Here is a 10,967-nt window from a genome sequence, read left to right on the forward strand (position 1 = left end):
ACTTGTCTAAACTCTTTCTTTTATTAACGTTACAAAATATTGAATTTGCTTTTGTTTATGATTAAGTTTTTGTTGCTTGAATTGACGAATTAATGTCTTCAGATTATTGTCTGGACAATATTTTAAATTTTTGAATGTATAAGAATTTCTATACCTCATTTGAGGAATGGAAGCATTGTAATATTTCTTTTGTAACAGCCTGTACTCATGTGTTAAAAGTCTGCAGGTGTTCAGACCGCCACTTGGAGAAATATGAGTAACATACTGCACAAAAATGCAGAAAAAAGAAAAGTGATCCAGGTATAATGTGTAAACTTAAAGACGAGATTAAATAAAATAATTCTGTGGTGTTCAGGTAAGTCATTTTTTGTGCAGATGGAATTTTGTTCCCCAGATGAACACTCAGTTAAATTATACAAGTGAGTGTGCAAAAATCAAAAGAATACTAGCAGTTGATGTGTTTTATTTGTGTAGAAAGTTTTTTGCAATAAGGGCTCCAAGTTTAATTTTAATTTGTCTCAAAACTCATTTTTATGACTTGTCTCCCTTTACCCAAACAACACAAAATTAGATATCTTCAGGAAAGCTTAAGATAAAAATACTTCTTTTAGCAGTGATACGTAGTTTTATTCATGTATATGTGTTTCTGTATTAGAGAGAAAAAGAGGGAGATTGTTTTAAATTATGCCCTATTATAATTTATAGCAGATCTACAGTTCAAGCCCTATACTAATAAATGGTCATATTCTGATATACTGCACTGTACCATGGTCAAGCTACAATGAAGGGAGGACGTAATTTTTTTTTTAGTAGGTTATTTTACGAAGCTTTATTTAGCATCTGAATGAGGTGAAGGTGATCAATGAATCTTCTTAATGTATCCAGCTGTTTGCTGACAACATAAAGTCCACTATAGTCCACTGTAGTCTATTCAGTTGTTTTTCACGAGAAATGAGGGGTATTTTGATCGGTGTTCATTATAGATGCCTGTTGCTAGTAGCCAGAGGTGGGGTGTAGTCTTTATATACTGCAGGGCTGTGTCTTCTGCAACTGGTACTGATGATTTTAATTTACTTCTTTTGTGATTTATGGATGGACAGTATAGAAGAATGTGTTCAGATCTTCATCATGATTATTACACCACAGACGAGTAGGATTATCAGAAATGTGAAATCGGTGTAGGTACAATTGAGTGACAAAAGAAGTGAAGGTGATAATTCCAGTGAAATGAGTCTGGGGTCCAGCACCAATAGTTACCCAGCATTTGCTCATATTGTGGGTTGAGGGAAAACTCTGGAAAAAACCTCAACCAGGTAACTTGCCCCGACAGGGAATCGAACCCGAGCCACCTGGTTTTGCGGCCAGATGCGCTAACCATTACTCCACAAGTGTGGATGGGAGGACGTAAATGATGACACCATAACTGCGTTATATGGGAATTCTATGGTTTTGCTTTGCCCCCCCCCCCCCCAAGGAAACTGTCCTCTCTCCGCGTATGGATGTAGGTATTCAACATTTTTGGAGATGAACATAATATTAGGTCATAAAATGCCACACCACCTCGGGAGCCACTTTGTGTCCCTAAGCATTAGACTATGATTTATGATTTTACGACACAGACCAGTAATAAAACTTTCATGTTTTACAATTGTGTGGTGGCCCTATTAATGAATTATCAATGCATCACACATTGTCTGTCGTAAATCAAAATGTTTCTTCAGTTTCTGTTTTCAATTTGATAAGTTAAAATGCCTCTTATTTGAGACGATATTGCGAGAGCTGTCACTTTGGTTGAAGATGGATGAATCATTCTTTTTGCAGTTAATGCTATCATAGAAGCATTCTATGTATCCTACAGTGATTCTGTGAACTGGGGACCAACCTCAGACAACCAGAATCAGGCCGTGGTAGATCTACATCAACCAGGGATGACAGGTTTCTGATTCTCTGTATCTTGCGATATCTCCACACGACTGCGGTCCAGGCCAGAAAGCATCTCGAAACAGTGAGGAACATCACTGTGAGGAGAGAAATGTTAGACGAAGACTCCAGGAAGCCAATTTGACCTCAAAAAGACTGTAATTTCACCATCACTCACCTCCAGCATAGGGCAGTGTGATTACAGTTCATGCGTCAGCACCAGAATTGGACTGTGGACTAGTGGTCAATGGTGCCGTTCACGGGTGAATCGCGAGTTTGCTTTCGGTTATCTGATGTTAGAGAAAGAGAGTGGGGAGCAATACTCGCCTTGCAACTCGCTGTTTGGATGGTTCTGTCATGGTTTGAGCGATATCAGTTTTTGAACTCAAGCAAAACTTGTTTTCGTCGATGGAGGCGCACCAATATATAGTGGAGGTGTTAGCGGACCGTGTAATTCCCTTTGCATAACCATCCCCCTCCATGCTCCTCACTGCCTTCGTGACATCGGGATGCAGCCGGACTTAAATCCTATTGAACATCTGTGCATATGTAGGAGAAGTGGAATCTCAGGATCTGGTGGTTAGCATGGAGGACACTAGGAGTGATAACACAATACGCGCACAGTAACAGTTACAGTGGCATAATCATTTGTTAATGTAAGCCACAAAATGGATTACTTGAAATTTTGTGTAAATTACAACACTTTAGAACTTAATAGTAATATGCGTTACAAGAGCGGTATGTTGAAGTTTTCATGTTTGAGGAAAAGTTTGAAAAAGCTCAACTACGTTTCGCTTTTTCAATTTCCGAGAATTGAAAGAAAACATACCGCTCGTGTATCGTACATTATTTTGTGCGAAGATCGTTTATTACATATCTGAAAGAGGAATTTCTAATTAGTTGCAATGAAATCTCCATCTTGCTTTCTGTTCAATGACGGCAAATTTGCAAAACAAAAATATCTATCTTCAACATTGTTGCTTTAAAATGTTTTCTGTGTTTACTATACTCCAGCAGGCCGTGATATACGTCTGTCTTTTTTTTCCCCCAGTCTATAAATGCGAACTTAAAACAAACGGTAAGGTTATGTAATGATTTATTTTTCATTTTGATATTTTAAAAATATTATTTATATAACATATTGCAGTAATAACATTGGCAAGTTTGTTGATTTTTTCACGGCTTTCTTAATGTTACTTGTATCACGAATGCAGTAACTTTAGTGGAGTTGTAGGGTTTACTTAATTTTTGCAAATATTTAAAAACAATAATTAACAGTGCAATTTAGGTGAAATTGCAGTGGTAAGTTTCCAATTTATAATTATTACTATATTGAACATCTCTAAAAAAATATGTTAAAAGCCTAAAGCAGTAAAATCAATATGTCACTTAAGCGGTAAGAAGAGGAAAATTGTTGTGTGTGTTAGGTTGGGAATACTGAATGTGGAATTTTTGGTGCGGATTGGTTTTGTGCGGAAACCAAGCAAATACGCACGATCTCGCACAAAATAAACTGCAAACAAAAAGCATTTTGATGACGGGATGAAGTGCACAGGTTACATGATTTTTTTCATTTTAAAGTATGCCTTAGTCAGAATGTAGAAAAAATAACCTAAAGCATAAGCTATAAAATGATTATAGTTCTTTAAAATCTTAGGTGATCCACTTTTTTGCTGGTCAGTGTAACTGAAAATTGGAAAGAACTGATCAGTGTAGGTAACTTAAAAGTGACTGTTTAACATGTAAAATAAAGAGGTAGAACGCTTAAAAATGAATGCAAAACGTACATTTCACTTCACTTAGTATATACAAGGCATACCAAAAGCCTGAACTAACCTGTCACAGATTTCCACACTACAGAACTTAGAACAATGCAAGTTGGAAATTTCAGTGTCACGTGCTATAGAAAAGCCCTCGTGTCTATGCAAACTAATCTAATCTAATCTAATCTAATGCTTTTTTTTTTTTTTTTCAGGAACAGATTGTGCTTGATAAACCTTGGAAGGAAAGATTTAATGAATAAGAGTGTTGACTATTTATATAATAACATAAAACTGTGCTCTAATCATTTCGAAGATGGGCAGTTTACGTACACTAATAAACAAGTTAGTGTGGAATGCTGTTCGAACACTATTCGATATTCCTAATCCACCTTCTCCAGTAAAAAGAAAATTGAGACCCAGAAAGTATGAAGTATTGCGGAAAAAGTTACTTCAATCCTTTAATGGTGACTCTTTACTGCAAGATTGTGCGTCAACTGAACTTGATGACTTTACCAGTGATCTCTCAAATAAAATGTGTGATGCTTCCACACAAACAGAGCTTTCTTTGAATGAAAATGACATGCTAGGTATGTTATGAGAAAAGTATGAATATAAATCATTAGAAGTTGCTTGGCTCTGGAAAAAATACAAGGAAGTCAAAAGAAATCATTGTGTGCGTGCAGTTTCAAGAAAAGGTACAGAAAAATAGACAAAAATGCAGTGCTAGTGGATAGTTAATATTAGATGTAAATGTATTACATTTCATTTATTGATCAGCATTATAGCTTTGTGATACAGAATAAGTCAAAAGATATACAAAATTATAAGTAGGCCTACATAGCAGCCTGTGTAGGTTAATACAGTTTATAAGAATAAACAAGTCATGAGCTGGAGGGGTGTACAATAATCTATTCTGCACTTCTAGGGTTGGATTAAATAGATATTTGGACATTATAAACATAGTTAGAAGAACGAAAAAAACACAGTTATTATCAGTGTCTACATTTGACAATTGTAATACAAGAAACTTTAGGCTTACTCAGTTATACTTCACAAAGTAGTGGTTTGTAAAGCATAATTTATTAATATAATTTTTATACAGTATTTGAAGAAAAAAAATTGCAGTAATTTCGAAACAACAAGAAACGAACAAGTATTTCATTTTACGTAGTAGATACTAATTAATTTAAAGTAATACACCCTACTCTATCATTGTTCGTCAAGCATTATTATTTACTGTGACCATTGGTGTACAATTGTTGAAAATATTATACTCCCAATTAATTACATGCAGTAGGACATTGTGAAGTTTTTTATATTGAACTCATTTCTTTGCTGTATGTCAATATAAATTAATATTAATATTAAATATTAATAAATATAAATTAAGCTTAGAATTTAAATTTAGAAAATTTGAAAACGTTGAGAGCAAGTATTGAAAAGTTGGGAGCGTTACTCAAAGAAATTAAAAGTGTAGTTCACAAGCTGTGAAGCGACGATATTCTCTTTATGTCAGATTTAAAGATTTATTAATACAAGTATATTGAATTAATATTGTGACGTGAGATGGAAAATGTGCCATTATATATTTTTCTAGAAAATTTTTCCATCTTGCAAATAGTTGTTTTCTTCTCTTCTTACAACCTCAAGAGCCTCACATGTATTCCTCACTATTTTCTCATCACTTACCAGTTTATGAAATGAAAGTCGTAAGTCGTCTAACCTTTGATGGCTGTGTTAGTACATACTCCAAAACAACGCCATTGTCAAGTACGTTTTGCTATGAGAGTACTGATTAAGAAATAAGCGCTGGCAATATCATATTTTGGGAACTTGACTAATCTGATCTAAATTGTCATCTCACAACACTATTACCTCGACATAGGCTGATGAAAGCCTTTTATTTTAAAATAATTATTATTGTTGGCTGGGAAAATATTATAACAATTATGTTATATGATTCGTAATTTCTCTTCTTCGTTATCTGTGAACTCCTCACTTTATTTATCATAACTCATTCACAGAACACCCAAATCGACACTCATACTGAAACTGTATTACTGAAACAAAAGCTGCTGCAGGTCTGTATAGCCCTGTCATGTTCCCCTCCAAGGTGATTCACTCCCTCCAGGTAGGGGAATAGAGAGTGCACATCGCACAGAGACAGTTGCACAATGTGCAGGTTTTGACATCCTGTAATAGATTCTTTTTTATGCTTTTCTTTTTATTATTTAATGAAGCAATGAAATTGTGTATTTTAACTTGTATTTTTAATTTTATTGTGTTTTTTATTATATAATTGATATGTACATCCATGTATAGAATAAACAATGAATCAATCAATCTGTTCTGTAATCAATTCTATTCAAAAATGTTTCAAAAGACTGTTTTTTTGCATACATTACTTCCTTCCTAAGAGATGCTGCTGCTTTCCTCCAATGTTTTTACTCTTCTCAGCCTTTTCCTTGCGTTTTCTCGAAGTATTTTGTATTCTGAGAGTTTTCTGTTCCAGAAGGGTTTATATTTAAAAACCTTTCCTCATGGGATATTATGACTTGCTGCTGATAACAGCCTACTATATTACAAAATTTCCTATTTTATCTGGAGGTTCTGTATCCTTAATTTGAAATTGTAAAATTTTTGAGTTAATGAATACTAACACTGGGCAATTCTGCAAACCATTGCCTATGGAAAGTGTTGTCTGAGCAGTAGTTGTGTGTTGTGCTGACCATCATGGAGATGTGCAATGTGTAGGCCTACCTGTCTTTAGTTTGAAGGTAAGACGGTAGGCCAAAATTTGGGAGGGGGGGGAAATATCAATTTTTTTTTTTTCATAATTAAATTGTCTGTTCTTTTCTGAGCATTTCTGTGTATGATTTATTACTGAATTCCAATTATAAGTGCGTTATTTATTTATTTTTTTTTAATTATGACAGCTGTCAGTTTTTAATAAAATTATACACCCTTCCACATAATGTCCCATATCTTTGGTTCTATTTCAGTTAGAAAGCTGGGGTTTTTTTAGTCTTGTAGTGGAGTTTCTATACCACTTATTGATAGCACTGTCATCGCGTATTTCGATAATCGAATGTTTCGATATTCGCTTCTGATTGGCTTGTGTTGGTAACAATTTGCTCTTTCATGTGAAAGCATGGCTGGTTGTACTTGAAAGCGTGTGTCTTGTAATTTTTGGCGTGTTACAAAGTTTGTTATTTATAAACTGTGTTATTTTTGTTTCCTATAATGACGAAACCAAAAGGAGTCTTCAAAAAACGGAAATTCAATGGCAATAAACATATTAGAACAGGTCATTAGCTGTTCAAAATCAAAACAATAACAGTAGACCTCATGTTAGTGAAACTCCTAGTGCCTCTAAAAGGAAGATAACAGGCAATGTAAACACATTAGATAATGTTTCTGATGTGAATACTAATGTTATAATAGATATAGGCATACTAAAAACAATTCTGTGTGACATGGTATCCTGTAATTTATGTGGAGGTCAGGTTACTTTGAAGTTGCAAGTGCTAGAGTACGTTTAGTTTGTAAATTGAAAATTATGTGTAATAATTGCAACAGTGAGAAATCATTTTATACCTCACAAAAGTGTAATAATAGTGCCTATATGAGACAAATGTGAGGTTAGTGTATGGCCTTCGATGCATGGAGAAGGGGCTTGCAAGTGGTAAAGTACTGTGTGGTATGATGAATTTACCAAATCCCCCTACAAAGTGTTACAGGTATACCAATTGTATATTAAATGGGATCAGTACAATAGCAGAGAATTCAATGAAATCTGCGGCTTTAGAAGCAGCAGAAATAAGTGAAACTGACAAGGAGATTGCCATTGCGTTTGATGGAAGCTGACAGAAAAGGGGACGCACTTCGAAAAATGGTTGTTCAACAGCAACGAGTATTGACATGGGAAAGGTGATGGATTTTCAAGTTCACGCTAAATACTGCCATGATTGCACAATGGTAGGTAAGAATGAACAAATGAACCTACATGTCTGAAAAATTATGAAGGTTCTAGTGGGGGCATGGAAGTAGCTATTTTCAATAGGTCTGAGGCAGAACGAGGTGAAAGATGCACCGAATATCTAGGCAATTGTGATAGTAAAGCCTTCAATGCTGTTTGCCAAAGCAATCCCTACAATGTCCCCCATAAAGAAGTTAGAATGTGTAGCTCATGTGAAAAAGAGGATGGGTACACATCTTCGAAACTTGAAGAATAAACTTGGTAGACAAAAACTTTCTGATGGCAAGTCTTTGAAATGTAGACTAACCGACAAAATTATTGAACTCCAGAATTATTATAGAAATGCAATTATGGAAAGTTTTGGAGACTTGGGTGCAATGAAGCAAGCAGTTTGGGCCACCTTCTACCACTGATGTGAAGCCAATTCATGCACTGTGTCCTCGGCCTCCTAACACAGAAAGGCAGAAGCAGCTGGCACCCTCGACAAATTCAACCATAAACATTCCATCCCTGAGGCAGTTATGCAAGAAATCAGACCAATTTACAAAGATCTTGCTCATCCTGAATTGTTGAAGAAATGTCTCCATGGCAAAATGCAGAATGTGGATGAAGCTTTCAATAATACCATCTGCATTCGAATTCCTATAACTGTCTTTGTTGGCTTCAAGACTCTTCAAATAGGTGTGCCAGATGCTGTGATAACATGGAATAATGGCAATATTGCAGGATTCAAAGTGCTCCAAGAGTTAGGTATGTCAGCAGGAACTAAAGAACTTGACACGTTACGTATTACCAAGCCAGAATACGCTGCCTTGCACAGTCTAAGGAGGCAAGAAGGATCTGGCTGGCCTACAAGATGATGAAGACCCTGATTATGGAGCAGGCTGCGTCTACTCACCCTTCAAGCAAAAAATTGTAAGTTTTTTTATGCATGAAAACTTTAAACCTTGTTTTCTCTGTTTCTATATTATTGTAGTCATGATTATTGTTGATAATATGTTATGCGTAATTTGATGTGATGTATGGTTTGGTTATATCTTTAATGTGTTCTTTATATCTTGTTTGAAAGGTTCTTCCTATCTGTCCTATGTAAAAATGTGGGCAACTATTGCATTTTAGTTTCTAAACCCCAGTTGAATTATATTTATTTGAATGTTTGATGTGATTATTTAGATATTTCTGTGTTGTATTATTTGTTTTCTATGCTATCTTGCATTTTAGTTTTCTGAATGAAATTGCAATTTTGTAAGTATTAGTTGTGATATGTTAATGTTATTTATTTATTCTCACGTGGTGTTTGTGTTGGTTTGTTCTGTTTTTGTTTTGACTTTTTTATTAGTGTGTCTATCATGTTAGAGTTATACCCATTGTCTTGTGCTATATATTTTATTGTGTTTATTTCTTAAGTATAGTTGTCATTGTTCATTGGTATGTTAATTAATCTGTGTGTCATTGTACGGAAAACTGCATGTTTATGTTGTATGGGATGGTTAGACGAATTGTGTATGTGTGTTGCAGTTGTGGTGGGCTTCCTGTATATTTTGAATTCATGTCTATTATTTGTTTTGGTTATGGTGATGTCTAAGATATTTATAGCTTGGTTACGTTCTGTTTCTATTGTATACATTAATTTGGGATGTATTTTGTTGAGTTGTTGATGTAGGTTTTCTCTTTGTCTTTTGTTTCCATTATATAGGGCTATTATGTTACCTACATATCGATGCCAGTACATTATTCTCTCTGCGTGTTTGTTGTTGTCAGTGTTTAGTATGTGTGTTTGTTCTATATTATGAATAAAGATTTTAGATAATATACTTGATATAGGTGAACCCATTGGTAATCCTTCAGTTTGTGTATAATATTTATTGTTATGTGTGAAATAATTTTGTTTTGTATTAATCTTTTTTTTAATGTTTCTTCCCTTTATATCCCAAAGCAAGCAAAGAGCTAGTGGCATACTAGTTGGCATCAAAAGAGGAATACGGTAACTTTAACCTTCAACATTATTAAACAAATGACTGAGGAAGACAAATCTGAAGTAACGAATATATTATGCAAATCTGGCTTTCAGGTAGAAGCTCCCTGTTGTAGAAGTGTCATTTGCAGAATTTGATAACAAATGAGTTCCATCAATTCATACCCTTCCAATTATTGCATTTATACTGGTAATGATAGAGTTATAAATTCCTAACAGTGAGTAGTTTCAATACTAATGTAGTAAAGTCACAAGAAGTATTTCCTTGATGTGCAATATTTCACGAGAATAAAATAAAATTCTCATAGTAACAGCTAAAATGCCTTGTCCATACTAGTTAAGTATTTAAAATGGAGCACGATTATGTACAGAAAAAGCACTGTTTAATAATGTAATTGAAAAAAAAATTAAAGAAACATTTGATATTATCAAAACTTCTGCATTTGTGTCTGACTTTATATTTCCTTATAATATGATTGCATAATTACTCTAGTCCAGTAAATCAGTCAGCTCTGTTACACCATTCTGTTCCTATGGGTACACAGTTGAAAAAGAAATCCACCAATGTCAGCACAAGCCAAGATGATGCACAAAAAACCATCTTGATTGTACTGCTATGTTCACCCATTTTGATTTGTTTGTGTGTCATACTCTTGCTTTATGTTTTAGTCTAAGCATTAAATTTTACTCTGTCAGATCTGTTAGTGTTGTGTTTTCCACAAATAACAAGATATAAAGTCAAGATCAAGAGGACATAATAGTACACGTGTGCAGTAGCTAAGTTGCTATTTTGGAGATTTTTAAGCAAAAAAAAAAAAAAAAACTTTAGGTTCGCACATGCTTGTTTGCTTTGTCATGTCTGTTACCTGTCAGATCTGTTACTCCATGTCATGTCTGTTACATCATTCAAAACAGAGCCTCAATTTTTTTCTAATTATCTATCATTAAAGAAATTAAAGCTCAAATATCTTCGCCTTAAGGGCAATCTACTAAGATAATTGTTACTGAAAGAATGGTTCGGAGACTTGAAAGCATATAAATGTCCTACTAATCGGTTGCTAGCCGAGGAGTAGTAAGTTCAGTGGTGGGGTTGCCACCTTATAGCCTTTGGACCGGCTTTGGGACTCCGTTCCAGACTCCCAAGACAAATTCTCCACTATATACCACATGGAAGACGATCTTTGGGACGCCCCCTGAAAAGATGGACAGAGACCATAACAGACCACTAGGCCTAATACCTGCAATGACGATGATGATGATGACGATGATGATGATGATAAAAGAATGGTTTCTGTTAGTTACTGAACAAGTTATTATTTTATATTAGGTA

General features: G+C 34.7%; 2 protein-coding genes across 3 annotated transcripts in view; both read left to right on the forward strand.

Moving 5' to 3' along the window:
• The window catches only part of LOC138715355 (uncharacterized), a 47,486-nt gene extending 41,460 nt beyond the window's left edge, over positions 1 to 6,026 (forward strand). For both annotated transcript variants that reach the window (XM_069848179.1, XM_069848180.1), the window contains one exon: positions 3,896 to 6,026. Coding sequence is in view for 1 of the 2 variants with exons in the window: in XM_069848180.1 (XP_069704281.1) it covers positions 3,896 to 4,067 (172 nt within the window). In the remaining variant the exon portion in view is untranslated. The remainder of the gene's footprint in view (positions 1 to 3,895) is intronic.
• A 777-nt stretch (positions 6,027 to 6,803) lies between these two features.
• LOC138715356 (uncharacterized) overlaps positions 6,804 to 10,967 on the forward strand; it is a 100,303-nt gene continuing 96,139 nt past the window's right edge. The window contains exon 1 of the mRNA XM_069848183.1: positions 6,804 to 8,577. Coding sequence (XP_069704284.1) covers positions 8,519 to 8,577 — 59 coding nt within the window. The 5' untranslated portion in view covers positions 6,804 to 8,518. The remainder of the gene's footprint in view (positions 8,578 to 10,967) is intronic.

The sequence above is a fragment of the Periplaneta americana genome, chromosome 15 (assembly GCF_040183065.1).
Source record: "Periplaneta americana isolate PAMFEO1 chromosome 15, P.americana_PAMFEO1_priV1, whole genome shotgun sequence".
NCBI classification, from domain to species: Eukaryota; Metazoa; Arthropoda; class Insecta; order Blattodea; family Blattidae; genus Periplaneta; species Periplaneta americana.